Here is a 20194-nt window from a genome sequence, read left to right on the forward strand (position 1 = left end):
TATATATATATATATATATATATATCTTATGATACATAGTTGTTTGCATGATGTCTCACCCCGTAGTATGCAAACTACTTGAGGAAGCATGTCTTTCTTTTCTTTGTATCTCCAGCACTTAGCATAATGTCTGGCATATAAGTGCTAAATAGGTCCTTGTTGACAGAAAGACTGCATTAAAAAGGGAAATCTTGTTCTTATGAGGTTTATATTTAAAGACATCCAGGATCCTTTACTGTTAAATTTTTTAAAATTTAATTAATTAATTTAGAGTATATTCCTATGGTTACATGATTCATATTCTTCCCCCCCCCCCCCCCCTGCACTCCCGTAGCCAATGAGCAATTTTTTTTTAAACCCTTAACTTCTATGTATTGGCTCATGTGTGGAAGAGTGGTAAGGGTAGGCAGTGGGGGTCAAGTGACTTGCCCAGGGTCACACAGCTGGGAAGTGTCTGAGGTTGGATTTGAACCTAGGACCTCCTGTCTCTAGGCCTGACTCTCAATCCACTGAGCTACCCAGCTGCCCCCCCAATGAGCAATTCTGCTGGATTTTACATGTATCATTGATCAAGACCTATTTCCATATTATTAATATTTGCAATAGAGGGATCATTTAGCGTCTACATCCCCAATCATATCTCCATCAAACCATGTGATCAAGGAAATGCCTTTCTTCTGCATTTCTACTCCCACAGTTCTTTCTCTGGATGTGGAAAGCGTTCTTTCTTTTAAGTCCCTCAGAATTGCCCCAGATCATTGCTTTGTTGCTAATAGAGAAGTCCGTTATGTTCGATTGTACCATAGTGTATCAGTCTCTGTGTACAATGTTCTCCTGGTTCTGCTCCTTTCACTCTGCATCAATTTCTGGAGGTTGTTCCAGTTCACATGGAATTCCTTCAGTTCATTAGCACAATAGTATTTGGATATTTCCTAGAGCCCAGTGAGACAAGGAAGGTGCCCTCTGTATTTTCCATAAGCCTTTCTGAAGGTAAAGCATGGAACTAATCATGTCACTCTGTGGCTCTGAGCTAATAGGAAGCTTATAGTGCTACCCATTTTCTATAGAATAAAATAAAACTTCTTTTTCCCCTGGTTGTCAAGGAATACAATCTTTCCGGAAGCTACCTTTCTAGCTGTATTTCCTTCAACTCCCTGATCTCATTCTTTTAAAATCCTTACACATGGGTTATTTATTCTTAATGCCCAATCCCTAACTCTTCTTTGTCTTTATCTTTTGAAAGTCTTCCCTTCCTTCAAGGTCTAGTTTGAAGCTTTCTTTCTCCATGAAACCTTTTCAGTCTCTCTGTTAGAGAGAATAGGGTGGTTACCTTTGTATATCTTGTACTCATTACACTGTCATATTATGTAATGTATCACACACACACACAATATCACTATGTGTAATAGCTTCTTCATCAGCAATTTAAGTTGAATCAAGTAGGCTGTCATGGGGGAAAAAAGGTAGCATTGGGAAAGAGTAGGAATTTTATTTATTTGGCTCCTTTAAAAATGGCTAGAGGTAGATTTTCATCCTACAAGACTTAGGAGTATTATAGGAGGAAAATTCTGCAATTCCACCTAAGCCTGGAAATAAAAATAAATGTGAAATGATAAAATTGTTGAAGTATGTTAAGGAGCAGCTAGGTAGCATAGTGGATAGAGTGCCAGGCTTGGAGTCAGGAGGACGTGAGTTCAAATTTGGTTTCAGATACTTCACAGCTCTGTGATCCTGGGCAAGTCACTTAACCCCAATTGTCAGGCTTTTGCCACTTTTCTGTCTTAGAATTGATGCAAAAATAGTAAGTGAGAGGGTTTTTTTTAAAGCATATTGAGCTGGAAGTGTGAGTTTAAAGTTTATTTGTTTATAGATAGGTTGGAAAAAACCAATTTATTTATTTCACTCTTTAAGGATTGCAAAATATTTACTTAACAGCAGTCTCATGAGACAGGTAATACAAATATTAGTTATCCTTATTTTACAAATGAGAAAACTGAGGCCCAGAAGGGTTAATGGATTGGCTGAAGGGCACAGAAAATTGGAAAGTGAATTGGTCTATTAAGGAAGGCTTCTTTCTTGCAAAGGTTATAAGAATTGAATCTTTCCTGAGGAAGAAGAGCTCGTGAGAGTTACCATCGGCATCAACATTTTTATAACTCCCCAAGGGTCTAGTCACCCCCAAATAATGCTAAAACCAAACAGGGTTTAATGCTAGCTGTACAGAAACAAGGGGATCACTCCCCCAGGCCTCCTTGCCAGTGGCTTTCATTCCTTTTCCCAGTAAATAAACAGCTTTAGTGCTTTTTGGATGCAACAGAGTCTCTGTTGGAATGAAGTGATTCTCTTTTCATCGCCTACCCCCAGTTAAGCATCCATCACATTATAAAAAGAAGAAAAACAACAGGAGAGCAATCAGCTGATGTCTCCTCATAATGAAACATGCCTTTATTGCGGCAATGACTGGTTTGTTGTTGTGCAGTCGTTTTCAGTTGTGTCGGATTCTCCAAGAACCCGTTTGGGAATTTCTTAGCAGAAATTTTGGATGGGTTTGATGTTTCCTTCTCCAGCTCATTTTGCAGAGGAAGAAACTGAGGCAAACTAGGTTAAGTGACTTGCCTAGAGTCATATAGCCAAGAAGTGTCTTAGGCCAGATTTGAACTTAGGTAGAGGGATCTTTCTGACCTGGCAGTCTATACACTGTGCCACCTACCTAAGCTGCCCAATGATTCCTTAGATGCTTATATTAGGAGATGTAGAATTAGAAGGAATTAAAACAAACAACCCAAGAACTGGGAATATGTTGCAGGTAGTAGTGTTTGGCACTGATACCAGCTAGTTTGGGGGTAATTGGACAGTATCTATGAAACAGGGACTCCCCGAGTTCTCTTCCACCTCTGAGCTTTTTTTTCTCTCTGGTTTTAAGGTAGTTCTGAATCATCCTGACTGGTTCTCTCTTTGTGTGATCGCCTTTGAGGTAGTCGAAGCATTCCTGAGGCTCTCTGGGGGCACTCTCCAGGGGACTTCTAAGCTTCAGAGGGAGCAACCTTCAAAGCTGCCAGGCTTGGGGAAAAGCTCACAGAGACCTTAGGACTTGGCTTTCGGAGGCACCAGGGCAATTGTTTAGCAGAGCCCCTAATTTGGGAGTTAATGGAGGTGCTGCTGCTTTCATTAAACTGCATCAAGGAAAGTAATGAGTAGAATAAAGGAGCAGCCAATGTTGCACAAGTAAAAAGATAATAAATGATGGATTTAGTCAAGTCTTTACTTGGAAAGAAAGAAATGAAAGAATAAGGCATCTTAATCCTGTAGTACAGAGGTTCTTAACCTAGCATCCACAAGGGATCTGTTGACAGATTTCAGGAGGTCCGTGAACCTGAATGGAGGGAAAATTGCATCTTTATTTCAATATAATTGATCTCTTTTGTAATCCCAAGTATTTTTTTAATGTGTTCACATACATTCTGAGAAGGCTTCACAAGAGTGCCCAAAGAGTTCATGACCCAAAAAGGTCAGGGATTGGTTCTCTAAAGTCTTGTTCTAAGCCATTAGAATTGAGATTTTTAGAGAAATGACAGACTTTGAACATCACACTGATATTTTTTTGTGTAATTCTAAAACTAAAGAGAGCATTTATTTAATGTTTATTAAGAAAGCAAATTTAATTGGTTAATCAGGTTTTTTTTTTCCAAGAAGGGGCTGTGTTTCTGTGAATAGATCACAAAACACCCCTAATTCTTGTGTTTTCATTTAAATAGTGTCCTAATTACTCACAAATATTTTTTATCTAGGTTGTAATTGATGAAATAAAAAAAAGTACTTCCATTTTCACATGAAGCTGAAGGTGTAATGATAAGAGAATAGGAAATCAGAGAACTGACCTGGAAATCCCAGTTCTGCTGCCTGGGGGACCCTGAGCAATTAATTTCTGGGATTCACTTTTTTCATCTTTAAAATAAGGAGTTTGGGGTAGGATCTCTAATGATCCTTTCTGCTCTGCATACTATGTTCCTGTGATACAAAGCTGTCATCATATGGTGGTGTTACTTGAGACTGAAGATGGGTTGCAATGTGCCATGCATAGGATCTTGCCCCCCTCCCTGTATTAACTTCCAGTTGTTTGGAACAGAAGTGTCAAGCATGAGGCTCATGACTCTCCTTAGTGCAGGCAGACCAGATTAAAGTGTTAAAATTTAACTGGGAAATAATTAACAACATAAATATACAATAAAACATAGATAATATAAACACAATATGTAACCCAAGGGTTTTAGTGGATTGAGAACCAGGTGTGGAGACAGGAAGCCCTGGGTTCAAATGTGGTCTCAAAAACTTTCTAGGCATGTAACGCTGCACAAGTCACTTAACCCCACTGCCTAGCCCTTACTACTCTTCTGCCTTGGACCAATATACAATATTGATTCTGAGATGGAAAGTAGGGTTTAAAAAAGAAATATAACCCACAGGGATCATTTTGTATGGTTTTCTGGCTCCTGTTCTATTTAAGTTTGATACTAATGGTTTGGCTTATTGACTTTGGCTTTGATATAGAATAAAATTACCCCTTTCTTCCAGGTGAGTTATAGGGGCCATGATCCTACCATTATTAGTTCTAAATAGTGGAATTAGTCAATTACTCATGGGACTGAAGAGTAAAATTTCATTCTAGTGCTGTAATGGTAAAATCAAAGTTTTCTGAATTATTGCCTCTAACTAATGTGAAAATTCTCCCATAGTTCTATGGTTTCCTGATTTTTTTCAGGAGCCATTGTTCAGAGTTTTTCTTCTCTTACTCTCATGAGAAATACAAAGGTTATTACTATAAGCTTCATTTGTAATGCTATTTTTAGTATCTCTGCAGAGGATATCCCTGCCTTTTAGGTAAAACTACCATATAATGAGTTTCTTTTGGTACTTAAGGAATTAAATAGCATGATGAATTTGTTTTATAAAGAATCTACTGTAGTGAGTAATGTTATATTGAGATTTTGTTGTAAAATTTCCTAAATCTGTTAATGTTCTCTCCATTAGGCACTGGAGTCAAATCAAAAAAGCATTTATTAAGCCTTATTATGTACCTTATATACTAAGTAAGCTCTGGGGATACATAGAGAGGCACAAAATAGTTCCTACCCTTTAGGAACTCACAAAAATTGCAGGGGCGGGGAGATGACACAACATGCAAACAACTATGTACATACAGGATATATCTGGTGTAAATTGGAAGTGATTTCAGAGGGAAGGTACAAATGTTAAAGGAACTGGGAAAAGCTTCTTGTAGAAGGTGAAATTTTATTTCAAAGATGCCAGGGAGGCTAAGAGGTGGGTTCCTTAGATTTATTATTTCAGCAGTTGTATGAAGAATAGATTGGAAAGGTTGGGAGACTATAAGCAGAGGGACTCGTTAGATAAATATTATGATAGTCCAAGGAAGAGATAATGAGACCTGGCACTAGTATGTTGATCAAATGAATAGAGTGATAAATGAGAAATGAAATATGTTGTGGTAGAACCAGTAGCCCTTAGTAATTAATTGATCATTGAGGTTTAGGAAAATGGTAGAAACAGAGATGAATGATTTTGAGTTTGGGAGGAAGAGCAGTATGTTAGAATGAGGACAAATTGAAGTTTTAGACATACTGAGTTTGAAATATGTGCAAGATTTTTATAGGCAGTTGGAGATGTGAGACCTGGAACTCAAGGGAAAGACTGGTATTTGAAAGTGATCTTCAATCAATGACACATGTTAAAACCAGTAGAAATGCATATTGACCATGGAAGGGGGGTGAGGTCGAGGGGTGAAGGGGAAAGTAAGAGCATAAATCATGTAACCATGTTAGTTTTTCTAAAAAATAAATATTAATAAATGTTAAAAAATTAAAAATCGGGGCAGCTGGGTACCTCAGTGGATTGAGAGCCAGGCCTAGAGACAGGAGGTCCTAGGTTCAAATCCGGCCTCAGACACTTCCCAGCTGTGTGACCCTGGGCAAGTCACTTGACCCGCATTGCCTACCCTTACCAATCTTCCACCTATAAGTCAATACACAGAAGTTAAGGGTTTAAAATTAAAAAAAAATTAAAAATGAAAAAATGAAAGTGATCTTCAGAGATGATGAGAGAACTGTGGTATGCTAAAGAGTACTGTGCCAACTACTAGGGATACAAAAAGACACAAAAGATAATTCCTGCCCTCTAGGAGCTTATAATTTATTGGGGGAGACAACATGCAAATATATATTATATGTATGTGTATATATACACACATATATGTTATATACACACACACACACATATATATACAGAATAAATAGGAAATAATCGACAAAAGGAAGATATTAGATTTAAGGAGGGGTTGAAAAAGTCTTCTGGTAAAAAAGGGATTTTAGTTGGGACTTAAAGGAAGCTAAGAGAACAGTAAACAGAGCAGAGTGAGAAAGAGAATTTCAGTAATAGAGGAGAGAAAATTCCCAGGGCCAAGAGAGTAATGTCTTGTTTTAGAATGACCACTGGATCACTGGATTGAAGAATAGGTTGGAGAGTAAGATTTAAGAAGATCAAGAAGATAGGAGAGGGACTAGGTTGTGAAGGGCTTTCAATGCCAAATAGATCATTTTGTATTTGATTCTGGAGGTAATAGGTATCAACTGAAGTTTATTGAGTAGAGGAGTGACATGATCAGACCTTCACTTTAGGAAAATCACTTTAATGATTGAATGGAAGATGGATTGGAGTGGGAAAAGACTTGCATAAATGGAAAAAAGAACAATAACTGCAAAATAATCAAAAGTGGATGCTACATAATTGTAATGATTCTTGGCTCTAAAGTAGAGCTCTCAGATAATACCTCACCCTCTAGTTTTGCAGGTTGGGGGCCACAGGTTTTTTTTTTTTTTTAAATTTTTTTTTAACCCTTGTACTTCGGTGTATTGTCTCATAGGTGGAAGATTGGTAAGGGTGGGCAATGGGGGTCAAGTGACTTGTCCAGGGTCACACAGCTGGGAAGTGGCTGAGGCCGGGTTTGAACCTAGGACCTCCTGTCTCTAGGCCTGACTCTCACTCCACTGAGCTACCCAGCTGCCCCCGGGGCCACAGGTTTTTAACACTGCATAGAGCATCAGACTTTTTGGTTATGTTGGTTAGTTTTGCTGAACTCTTTTTCATAGTGTTTTTTTTTCTTCTTTATATAAAGAATGAAACTGAGAAAGGTTACAGAGAAGGGATAAAAAGGGAAATGTAGGTAAACAACAAAAGATATGACTAAATTATCTCATTAGTAACCTTGGAGAGAGCAGTTTCATTGGAAGAGTGCAGTCAGTGTGCTACTCCATTCATAGAGGAGAGACTATTAATGGAAAATGAGGAAGTAGAAGCATTGAAAACAGATAACTCTTTTCAGGATCTTGGCAGTAAAAAAGAAGAGAGAGATTAAAGACTGAGTAAAAGATAGGGTTAAATGAAAATTGTTTTATGGGTGAGGGAGAGGAAGACTTCATGTTTTTTAGGCATTAGAGAGTGAAACTGTAGAAAGAGAGAGTGAAGATGAGGAGGGCCTTTATTGGCCATAGCAGGAGACTAGGCCACGGGCACAAATGAGGTTGATTTCAAAAAGGAGAAATAATTCTTCCTCTTCAAAGACTAGAGCAAAGGAGGAAGGGAGAGAAGACAAAGAGGGAAAGTCAGTGGCAGAACCAAGCCTGAAGTTACTCTCCAGATTTTAAAACCTATAATCCATTAAAAGTCAGTTTTTATTCAAGTTACCTTTTAAAATACATGACTTTGATCTCTGGGGCAGATTTCCTATTTTCACAAGCATGATTATTATTCCTAATATATAATATATATATAACATATATTATTCCTGAGGAATTTTTCTTGTATTTAAATAATGGAAATCAGGAGAGAAAGAATAAAGGCATGCCCCCAACATATCTCTCTCCCCCATGCTTGCTTTTTGTGAACCTGTGGACCATAGCAAACCAATGTTGTCCACAGGTTTTCTTGGCAAAGATACTAGGGTGCTTTGTCATTTCCTTTTTCCAGTGGATTAAGACAAACAGAAGTTAAGTGAGTTGCCCAGGGTCACACAACTAGTAATTGTCTGAGACCAGATTTGAACCTAGATCTTCCTGACTTCAGCCAGCTTCAGCATTCTATTAGCTGAGGCACCTAATTACCTATACTTAAATAGCTACTTCACATTCCTTCTATAGAAACACAAAATTATAGGCAACTCTCAGTTATTTATAAAAACATATACATGAAATTCAGTGATTACCCAGACAGCTCATTTCTACAAAGAGAATTAGTGTTCTCTACAAACATACCTAGTAATATCACCAAAAAGCCAATGGTTGAAACAAACTCATTAAGAATTTACATCCTCAAATTCTATGTCAACTGAAAAGACCTTCAAGAAATGATGCAGAGTGAAAGGAGCAGAACTAAGAGAACATTGTACACAGAGACCGATGCACTTGTGACACAATTGAATGTAATAGGTTTTTCTACTAGCAGCAATGCAATGATCCAGGACAATCCAGAGGAACATCCAGAGAAAGAACTGTGGGAACAGAAACACAGAAGAAAAACATAGGATTGATCATGTAGTTTGATAGGGATATTATTAGGGTTTTAATATTAAAAGATCACTCTACTGCAAATATGAATAACATAGAAATAGGTTTTGAACAATGATATATGTATAAACCAGTGGAATTGCTTGTCAACTCTGGGAGGAGGGAGGGAAGAGGGGAAATCATGAATCATGTAACCATGGAAAAATATTCTTAAAAAAATAATTTACCTCATCTTTCTACTGTTGCCACTCAAAATGAAGAGAGAAAGAAAAGGAAAGGAAGCAATAGAATGAAAGAATGGCAGGGTCAAATGAAGACTTCTTATGGATGGATGGAAACCATGTTTTGTAGATAGAAAGGATGAGAGTGGTAAAAATGGAGACACCGAAGATGAGAGTGACAGAAGGAATGATTGATAGGGCAAGTTCTTCAAGAAGATAACAAAGGACTAGGTCAAGGACCCAAAAAGAAGAAGTGACATCAAAAAGGAAAAAGGATAAGACTGACACAAAGGAAGGGGGATGGGGAGAAGACCTAGAAGTGAACAAGAACCAAGCCTGAAGCCACCCTCCAGATTTTTAGACCTAAAATCCATTTAAAGTCTGCTTTGGTGTACAAGTTCCATTTAAAATACATGACTTCAATCACTGAATAAGTTTCCTATTTTTACAGGCATAATTATTATTCCCAAGTGAATTTTCCTGTATTGAAATAATGAGAATCAGTAAAAAGAGAATTTTCTAATGAGAGAGCCTTCTCCTGAGCTCAGAACCATTTCTGTCAACAAATTTGGGGAAGATGTTTGAAAATGAAGATTTATACATTTATGCCTCCTCATAATCCCCATAAATGCATGCCCCAAACATACCTTTTCATCAGCCACACATGAATAGCTTAAAATTCCTCATATGCAGACAGCATCATAGGCAACTATAATTGGAAAAAAATATTCATGCAATTCAAAGGTTACCCAAATAGCTCATTCCTGCAGTCAGTTTCCTCCTCTAACAAACCTGTAAGCATTGCCAAAGAGCTATTGGTCTGTCTGGACCGGTTTGTTAGGATCTTTCCACTGTTGCTACCCAAAAGAAGGAAGAGAGGCTAGTGGAATTCTAGGAAACAATCAATATCCAATAGCAAACCTAGTGTCAATTACTATTCCTTGAGTATTTCAGACATCTTTCAGAGAAAGAGAATATTTATTAAGCACCACTACATGCCTAACACTGGGCTGAGCCCTTTACAAATATTATTTCATTTGGTCTTCACAATAACGGTTAGCATTTAGTAACAATATCTTGCACAGGTTGATGTCTCCTAACTATTGTTCTGAATCTTGGCCAGAAACCAAGAGCATTTACTTCCAAGTTTTAAGTTGCTAGTCTTCACCAATACCTTGTTTTCAAGTTCAAGGTAGTTTTCCAAATCTCTGCCTCTCAGCAACATATCTGGCAATGGCTCTCCCAGATGCCTGGAGTTCATTCCCTCCTTCCTGGTGCCTCATAGACTGTCTTTCTTTAAGACTTGGCTCAAGCATCATTTTTTTTTTGAAAAGCTTATATATATATATATATATATATACACTTGTTATCTCCTGCATTGTATTTATGGTCAGTCAGTAAGTACTTATGAAGTGCCCACCAAGTCTATGCCAGGCAGAAGGAAGGCAACAGACAATCTTTGCCCTTTGAGGAGATCTTTGAGATCTCCTAGTTTAATGAAGGAGACAATAGGGAATAATCAATAAAAGGAAGGCACTGGGATTAAGAAGGATTGTGGGAAAGGCAGGCACCTCTTAGCTGTGTGACTTTAGGTAAATCATTTTAACTCAATTGTCCAGTTCTTATTGTTCTTCTGCCTTAGAACTGATATTCAGTATTGATTCTAAGATGGGAGGCTTGCCCATTTTAAAAGAAGGAGGAGGAGGAGAAGAAGGAGGAGAAAGAAGATTAGGAAAGGACTTCCTTTAGAAGATAGAGTTTTAGCTATGACTTGCAGGGAAGACAAGGAAACTAGGAGGTAGAAATGAGGAGGGAGAGCATTCCAAGCATGGAATATATCCCCAATGTTTAGCACTGTGCCTTTTACATGGTTTAGTGTTCAATACTTGTTGCTTTCTTGTTCTTGAGGGAAGGGATTACATTATACTTTTTTTTTATCCCTGATGTGTAGCATGGTGAGTGACCTGCATAGCTGATACTTAATAAGTGCTGTTGATTTTCATTATTATTATTTTATACCCTTACCTTCTGTTGTAGTATCAATTCTAAGACAGAAGAGTGGGAAGGGCTAGGCAGTTAGGGTTAAGTGTCTTGCTCAGGATCACATAGTGAGGAAGTGTCTGGGGCTAGATATGAACTGCTATTGATTATTAACTGATTTATATCCCATTGACTTTGATACTTCTTGTTTCAGGGTATGGCTGAAGACTCGCAAATGGCCCTAATGCTGAGCTTCGACTCCAAAGCAATGAAGGAGAAAGCTAATGCTGAATTCCCTCTGCCTTTCCATGAAAATGAACTTTCCATCCGGATAGGTCGAACTGGACTTCATTCAGGCAAGCCTCTCAACCTGACCTTGTATCTCTAATGAATTGCTAGGTCAATTTTTTAGACAATAGCTTGGTTATTTAAGAGTGATCATTTGAGGGGCAGCTAGGTAGAGCATAGTGGATAGAGCATTAGGCCTGGGTTTGAGAATACCTAGGTTCAATTCTAGCCTCAGATACTTCCTAGCTGTGTGACTCTGGGCAAATAACTTAATCCCAATTGCCTAATTCTTGTTAGTCTTTTTGTGTTTGAATTGATACTAAGTCAGAAGGTAAGGGTTTAACAAAAATGGTCATTGAGACTTTGCATTTTTTATCTGATCTTTCCAAGTGTGGTAACCAATAATGTCAGGACTACAGTGGTGAGGGTTGAGCATCGTGGATATTGTCAGTCAGTGACCATTTATTAAATGCTTACTATGAACCAGGCACTATCCTAAGTGTTGTCATTGTTGTTATTAGCAATAATATTAGCAATGACTTAAAAAAAAAAACCAAAACCGTTACCTCCTGTCTTAGAATCACCACCGTGTATTGGTTCTAAGGCAAAAGAGGGATATGGGCTAGAGAATGGGGTTAAGTGACTTGCCCAGGATCACACAGGAAGTGTCTTAGGCCAGATTTGAACCCAGGACCTCTTGTCTCTAGGCCTGGGCTCTCAATCCACTGAGCCACCTAGCTGCCACAGAACCTGACATTTTAGTGTCTTTACCAATTACACTGAGTTACTGGGAAGAGGGAATCCAGGGCTAGAAATTTGTTAGTGATTGAGGAAAGAGTAAGTTGATCTGGGTTCCAAGCCTTTGGGGACTGGTAATGACTGAGCATGATGCCAGTGAGGGGAGAGGGGTGTCTGCCCCTGTGACTACTTGTCTGAAAACAGTGGAGAGCTGGGAGTCTAGGAAGCAGGTAGAGACGACAGGGAAATAGCTCTGTGCTTAAGGACCTGCCAGTAAAGCTTGGGTGTTTGGATCATTGGATTGGATGGAACTTATACTGCTCAGCCCTAGCCCTCTGGAGTCATTCCAGGGTGGCGAGTGAGAGGATTGGGACACTGAGGCACCCTCCACCATTTCTCATCTCTCAATCTCAGAGTGAGTCTCCTACAGCTCAGGTCCTCTAAAACTTTTCATGTCCTGATGCTCCAGTTCTTTTATGCATCGGAGACAGTGTGACAAGTGTGACAGAATTACAGACCCAAACTTGTAACAATATTCAGTGATTCTCTTTTGCTTCCTTCCAAGATGATGAAGGCTGTGCAGAACTTAAAAATGTCTTTGTGATATTCTTTCTTGGGATCTGTTTGGGAAAATGTGATTGTTTCTTCTACTAATTAACTCTCCATAGATTAAGAAAAGTTTTACAGTCCAGAATCTCAGCTTCATCAATCCATCAATGAATCGAAAATCATTTATTAGATGCCTACAATGTACTAGTAAGTACTTTGTAAGTGCAAAGAATGAAACAATCTCAGCTTGCTAGGAGCTTCCGTTTCAATGGGGAGATAAAATGTACACAGCAAATATGTACAGCATCACTATAAAGTGCATAAATACAAAATAATTAATGTAATGTAGTTCGGGAGGGGAGAGAGAGAGAGAGAGAGAGAGAGAGAGAGAGAGAGAGAGAGAGAGAGAGAGAGAGAGAGAGAGAGAGAGAATATTAACAGTTGGGATCAAGAGGAGATGTTCTCCTTGATTAAAAGATTCTTAAAAAACTCCTAGAGTTATATTCAGCAGCAGCCCACTGGAAAGAGATTTCCTAAACTGCTTTGTCATCCTCTAGTAGTCTCTGTGGCCAAGAAACCCTTTTATTGTTCTGAAGCTCAGCTTTTGTTTTTCATCCCTTGGGTCTTAAGTCCTTTCCCCTTTTGGTCTCCTAATGCTTTATTCCCAGCCCATATGAAGGTGTGAGTATTGCTGCTTTTAGTTGTTGAAAAGGAAATAGATGTGTCCATCTTGCCTTTTTAAAGATCCCTTCATACTCTATTCCTATTTTTCACTTCAAATCACCTCTTAACCACTCTTGTCATGTCTCTGTAGGCTCACTCCAAGCCTAACCTTCCCTTATTTCTTCTTCAAAGCATTCCCTGTCTTAGGATCTGTTTGGGAAAAATGTGATTCTTCCTAATTCTTCCCCCCACCAATTATCATGACTTATTCCATCCCACCCTCACTGGGCTTCACATATATTACTAATCACTCTATGTGCAATATTTCTTCAGCCACAGCACTACAATCTCCATGCCTTCCATTCCTCCTACATTAGAGCTAGATGGTTGATGAGTGCAGTCCTGAGCCAAGATAATTCCTCATACTGCCTGAAACTCATCATCTTCCTTATTCATTCCATGGGGAATCAGGCAATTTTTGATAAAAATAGTCCTGAAGAAAGAGTCATGAACCTCGCAGAAATAATATTAATTTTTGTACAATTCAGAGGGAGAAAAAAAATTATGAATCCTAGGGAAACATCACCAACTTTTGTAAAATTCAGTTAAATAGATAGGTAAATTCTAAGGCAACAAGACCCAACTTTGTAAAATCCAGATATGTAGAGAGGTTTACAAATTCCAGGGAATCATGATCAAGTCTGGGGAATGGAAGCTGCACCTCCAAAGCAAGAGTAGCTGAAGTAGGGTGCTTAGGACTTTTTTTTTTTAAACCCTTACCTTCCATCTTGGAGTCAATACTGTGTATTGGCTCCAAGGCAGAAGAGTAGTAAGGGCTAGGCAATGGGGGTCAAGTGACTTATCCAGAGTCACAGAACTGGGAAGTGTCTGAGGCCTCATTTGAACCTAGGATCTCCCATCTTTAGGCCTGGCTCTCAATCCACTGAGCTACCTAGCTGCCCCCTGCTTAGGACTTTTTTTTTTTTACTTTTATTTTTTTTAAAACCCTTAACTTCTGTGTATTGGCTCATAGGTGGAAGAGTGGTAAGGGTGGGCAATGGGGGTCAAGTGACTTGCCCAGGGTCACACAGCTGGGAAGTGTCTGAGGCCTGATTTGAACCTAGGACCTCCTGTCTCTAGGCCTGACTCTCAATCCTCTGAGCTATCCAGCTGTCCCCTGCTTAGGACTTTTTGAGGTAACAAGACAACTCCTTCAGAGGTCAGAGAAAACCTTCTTTAGTCACTGGGAGTGAGTATAGGGAAAAAAATACCACCTGATGTGAGAGGGGGTGGGTAAGTGTGGGAAAATCTCTATTTAATGTCACAGGAGGAGGGGATGATGTAATGGGGGTGACTGATGTTACTGGGGCCAGGACTGTGGCAAATTTCCCCACCAATGCATGTTATCTAGGGGATGGGTGGATTAAAAAGTTTGAGTGACTGTGTGAGAGATGACCTCAGATACTGCCCTTCTGCAGATTTTCTGGCTTACTTTGGATCAGAGAAATCTGTGGAAATTGGTGTGGAATTTAAATTCAGATACCAATAAGGTGTTCTTTTTTTCCTAAGCACCAAACTATTATGTCCCACACAGGAGAAACCTCTTATAATATGATTAGCAAGGCAAAGGCTTCTTTTGGAGAACAGCCCCGAACATTCATTGGAAAGGCCACTTAGGAAAAAAAGCTCTACACAGGTTGGGGAGTGCAGGAGAAGAGACAGCTAACACTTAAATCTTTATAGACATCAGAAAATTTCCTCTCTGTCTACTTCATGTAGAAAATGGTGATGATGCCAACCTGCCTGCTAGTCATAACTCTGACCAAGAAGATAATGAGGGCATGAGAAAGCAGAATTTTAGAAAAATCTGTCTTATAAGAAGATGGTCTGATAAAGGCATGATAAAGAATAGGAATGATGCTGAAATAAACAGCTTAAGCTAGTGATACAGGTATACCTTCCTGATAAGAACTTAAGCAGGAGGATTAAGAGGCCCAGGACTTGTTTTGAAACTCAGGAAAATTGTAGCTTTTTATGCAGTTGAAGAACTTTAAAGCACTTGAGAAAGAATTGTTGTGTTCAGAGTATAAGATCTGCAGAGATCCAGGGTCAGGTTTTAGCTGTACCACTTATTTTTCAACCCTGGGCAAATCACTTAATCCCTTTGGATTTATTAGCACACTGTCTTGCATATAGCGATTAATAAATGCTTATTCCCTTGCTCTGCCTCAGTTTCCTCATCTATAAAACCAAGAGGTTTGGATTAGGCAATCTTCAAGGCCTCCTCTGGTTCTTATGAATAGCATTTTCAATTTTTCCTCTTTGAAAATTCTCCAAGTCAGGTAATAGAAGCAAAGCAGTTGTGCTGAAGGCACATTCCCATTTATTTAGCCTGGTGCTCAACTTTCCAAAAAGTTACCTCCCTATGGCAAATAAAGTGGTGTACAAGTGTTGCTTCTCTGTCCCTATCTCTGTTTTTTTTGCCTCTTTCTGGCTTTAGTTGTGGTTTTGGAAGAGCTGGATTTTAGTTGTGTGATGACAAAGAGAACAATGGGGGAAATAAGCCAAAGATGGCAACTATAAAAAAAGAGGGGTGGTTTATTTAAACCTATAATTCTGGGTATTAATCTGGCCTCAGACACTTCCCAGCTGTGTGACCCTGGGCAAGTCACTTGACCCCCATTGCCTAGCCCTTACCACTCTTCCACCTAGGAGCCAATACACAGAAGTTAAGGGTTTAAAAAAAAGTACAAAATAAAATGCATAGAATTACAAAGGAAATCAAAGCTTATGAAAATAAAGATATAACTTTTTCCTTATCTGAGTTCATAGACTCCCTGAATGTATTTGTTGATTCCAGGTTAAGAATGCCTGACCTAGGCTATCGTAAGTATCCTTAGTGATCTCCCCAATTCTTGTGGCTCCTCTCTCATTCATCCTTCTTTCATACAACTGCTGAAATAATATTCTGAATCCTCATGTCTGACCATGTAACTTCCCAGTTTTTTTTCTTGTTTTTTTTTCTTTTTTTTTTTTTTTTGGTGGTTGTTCTTAATGATAATTTCCTATTATCAGTAGGATAAAATGCAAACTCTTTAGCCTGGAAAATCAGAGCATTGTTGACTTAAACCCACTTTCCCCTCTAATATACTTTCCTTTCCACACTCTGTTCTAACCAAGCCAGAACATTATCTATTCTCCTATTTCCCCCTGCTTTTTCCTGCCTTCCTACATTTGTGCAGGCCACCCCCTCTATTGCCTGGAATGAGTGTCCTCCTCTTTTCTGGCTACAGCTCCTTCTCTAATGACACTGCATCTTTATTCTTTAAGGCTCAGCTCAAGCACCATGTCTTTAATCAAGCCTTTCGTGATATCCCCCCTCCCCCAAAGTAATCTTATTTCTTATAGCACTTTGTCTGCATCTCACCTTTGTGTTTATCACATTCTAGTTTGTCTCATATTCATTTATATGTTTCTCATATCCTCATATTAGATTGCAGGCCTTGGGGACAAGAACGGAATAATTTGTCTTTTTTATATCCCTAGCACCTAGCATAGTGCCTTGCACATAGCCACTGTTTAATGAATGTTTGTTGAATTGGCTCTACCTGGTGGTGTTCTCTGGGGAAAGTATAACGAACTCTGCATGAATTTTCTACCTTCTTCCATGTCTGCCCAGCAGTTTGAGATAGGAAATGAAGGCAAGGCTCTCCTTGATCTTAAAAGCAGGAGCAGAAGGAGGGGAAGAGGGAACAGAGTCTTCTAGAACCTTAGAATCTGTACCTAGGAAATGAGGTAAGGCCCCGGCAGCCATGGTGTCTCCCTGGAACTCTCCCTAGTCTTGACCCCTCTGCCCCTGGGCTCATCAAGATGCCCCCTTCTTCTCCCTGCCACAGCCCTAGGCACCCTGTCGATGGAGGGGCGACTCACCGGCTGGCAATTTTCTCTTTGGCCATATGTAACTCTATGGTCTGTATTTTTGAAATGCCAGTGCAGACAAATAGAGCAGCTTGAAGGCGTTGCTATAGTAACCTTTCTCCTCTTCCTATAATCCAAAATATATCTTGACTTGATTAAAAACGGGTCTCCCTCTCCCTCTGTCTTCCTCTGAGGATTTCTGTTTCTCCATCTCTGTCTTTCAGTGTTGATTACTACTTCAGTCTGTCTGTCTGTCTGTCTCCCTCTGTGGAATGTTATTAGCCTACATCTCCATCTAGAATGAAATCTTTGCAGTCTCATGACCTGTAGCCTTTTCCACAGCTGCTCACATGTCTTGCTCTGGTCACCTCACTCCCCCTTTGCCCTCCACTATCAAGCCTTGGGTGTCTCCAATGATGGCACGTCTTTGAGGGTTTCCTCTTAATGGAGGATCTGTACAAACAAGCAAGAACAGATCTGGCCCCTGAGTCCCTTCCCCTTCTCTGGGAAATTGGATTTGAGAAAAGTTCCCCTCCAGGCTGCACTTGTCTCTTTGGGTTAGCTAGGCATGGTTGTGGCCCATTAGCCTGCAGTACTAATTAAACTCACTCAAGTGACAAGTTGTTAGGGCTTGACTATAAATTCAGGATTGTGAACAGTTGCAAGATTAAATGGGCTGGTTTGGAAACTTAATGAGATGTTTATTATGGAGGAGACTTTCATTGACGTTACCCTCTCCATTGAGCTACAGTAGCCTCAGCTTTGCATCCGTGATGATACCCAAGTCCTCAGCTTAGGCTTGTAGCAATACTATTAACTACTTAAATATAAATTGTAGCCTGTTGTTTTCCATCTTTGTTAGCCACCAGAATGAAAAATATAGCTATCAATTTTTGTTTTCTGGCCTCATGTCCCATGGCTACTTAAATTTAAGAGACTAATTAAAATATTTTCTTCCCTTGCCTCTAAACTGATTTTGGCCTAGCCTGAAAGAAAAAGGAGGGAGAAAAAAACAAACACCAGTAGGGACATAAGCAGAGATTTTGCCCTGGTATCTGAATGGCATTCTTTTATTCAGCCAAGATTACAAAGCTGTTCCTTTCCAGTGATTGTATTAAACCAGCTTAGAATCTCTTGGATCAGGCAGGTTTTTAAGAATTTTTTTTTCCCTATTGACAGCAGGGTGTTGAGCAATAGAGCAAAAGATGGCAAAGGCTACAACAAAAAAATGCAATTTGAATACTTTCCCATGAGCTAATGAGCTGCCACTTGCTTCCTTGACAGCCTGTAGTTGGGAAGCAGTTGAGCCTTTAAAGCTCATTTAGCAAGGTATATGCAAACAGAGGACAAAACCAAACCACATTTTGATCATGTAGTGTAACTAGACTGCAGAACAGATTTTGAGTTCTGTGTCTAGACTTCCTGATGCCCAGTTAACAGAGTTCTTGGAAAAGACTGAGGAGAAAAATATTTACCTCCATTTTTAACTACACATATAAAACTTGGAGACATTTGAGCATCACATTTCATTTGCTACAGTTAGGTGGGCAAACCCATATAATCTCCATGGCAGGGATTCCTCAGCACTTAGGCTTATTTTATTTACTTAGCATGATCTTTACTTGAATGACTTGGCAGTCATTTTCCATAATGTACAGAGTGCCTAACAGAAATTGAAAGCAGATTCCAAGAGGTCTGAGATTACAAGAATATTAACTGGGGAGAAATGCAGGATTGGAAATAATGGGTTAAAAGAGAAAAAACAACTTACAGATTTTATATCAGTGGGACTTTTTTCTGTGTCTCTTTCCTTTAAAATTTCTAGACATCACTTCATAATGACAGATACTTAAAGTGTTAGACAGAAAGTGAAGGCAAGACCCTTCCAAATGCTGACAAATGCATTTTCCAACACTGCCGAAGCTGTAGTAGGATGACTTGCTTGAGGGCCAAAGACAGCAGCAGCCAGTGAACCAAAGGAAGTATCTTCAGAACATTGGCCTTGTACAACCTCTGCCAGGTGCACACTGGCCCCTGTAGGGACTTAATTGCCTCTCATTTGAGGCTTCTCCCTGCTCTCAAAAAAAGGGCTTTGGCATTTTAGTTATTTTAGAGAGAACATTGCGCAGATCAGCTGAGGAAGCTTGGTTGATCCTGTAGAAAAGATGAGAAACTATATGTACCTTTCTTGCAGAGATGTATGGAGAAACTATGGGTGTGAAGCATTATATAAAATGATATCAGATTCAGTTCATGCATTGGATAGTTTTGTTAAATTGCTTTTTTTCTTCTTTTTTGTTACATGGGATGGCTCACACATGGAGCCACATCCCCAGAGTCATTAAACCTTTGACCTAGCAGTACTGCTACTAAACATATATCCCAAAGAGATCAAAGAAAGAGGAAAAGTACCTGTAAGTATAAAGATCTGTCAAGTAGTTCTTTTTGTGATGGTGAAGAACTGGAAACTAAGGGTGCCCCATCATTTGGGGAATGGCTGAACAATTGATTATCTTTGCATGTATTAGAATACATAATAATATATAAGAAATGATGAGATGGTTTAGAGAGAATTGGGAAGATAACTTTGAACTGATTCAGAGTGAAGTGAGTAGAACTAGAAGAATAATTTATACAATGACAACATTATAAAGAAAAATAACTTTGTTCTATTTATTTTTTTTAGAGCCAAATGTTTATTTTTAAACAGTTTTCCATGGTTACCCTGGAGCTGACAAACAATTCCACTGGGTTATAAATGTGTTATCACTTGATACTTATTTCCATACTATTCATTTTTGTAATAGAGTAATCTTTTAAAACCAAAACCCCAAATCATATACCCATATAAAACAAGTCATAAATCAGAAAAACACTTTTGAAATACTTGAGAACTCTGATTAATGCAGTGATAAACTGTGGTTCCAGAGGACAGAAGATACAGAACACTACCTACCTCCTTCTATAGAGGTGAATGAGACATACATTATTTGGCATGGCCAATGTGGAAATTTGTTTAGGGGGGCATTTGAATTTAACTATTTTATGTATATATTTGTATTTATTAACTTTATATTTATACTGTATGTATTTTTATTTTTACTTGTTAATCCAATTAGAATTTAAGCACCTTGGAGTGTAGGGATTGTTGTTTTTTTAGGTATTTATATCCCAACATCCAATACCAGGTGCATAATAAATACTAGTTGATGAATTGATCTGTTTTCTGATTACCAAGAATTGGACTTTCTTTTTGGTGACCAT

At 38.9% G+C, this 20194-nt stretch overlaps 1 protein-coding gene across 2 annotated transcripts in view; it reads left to right on the forward strand.

The window, feature by feature from the left end:
- Positions 1 to 20194, forward strand: part of SLC39A11 (solute carrier family 39 member 11) — a 538533-nt gene that overhangs the window by 145980 nt on the left and 372359 nt on the right. For both annotated transcript variants that reach the window (XM_044676317.1, XM_044676318.1), the window contains one exon: positions 10989 to 11130. In XM_044676317.1, coding sequence (XP_044532252.1) covers positions 10989 to 11130 — 142 coding nt within the window. The remainder of the gene's footprint in view (positions 1 to 10988; positions 11131 to 20194) is intronic.

This window comes from Gracilinanus agilis, chromosome 4, assembly GCF_016433145.1.
Source record: "Gracilinanus agilis isolate LMUSP501 chromosome 4, AgileGrace, whole genome shotgun sequence".
NCBI classification, from domain to species: domain Eukaryota; kingdom Metazoa; phylum Chordata; class Mammalia; order Didelphimorphia; family Didelphidae; genus Gracilinanus; species Gracilinanus agilis.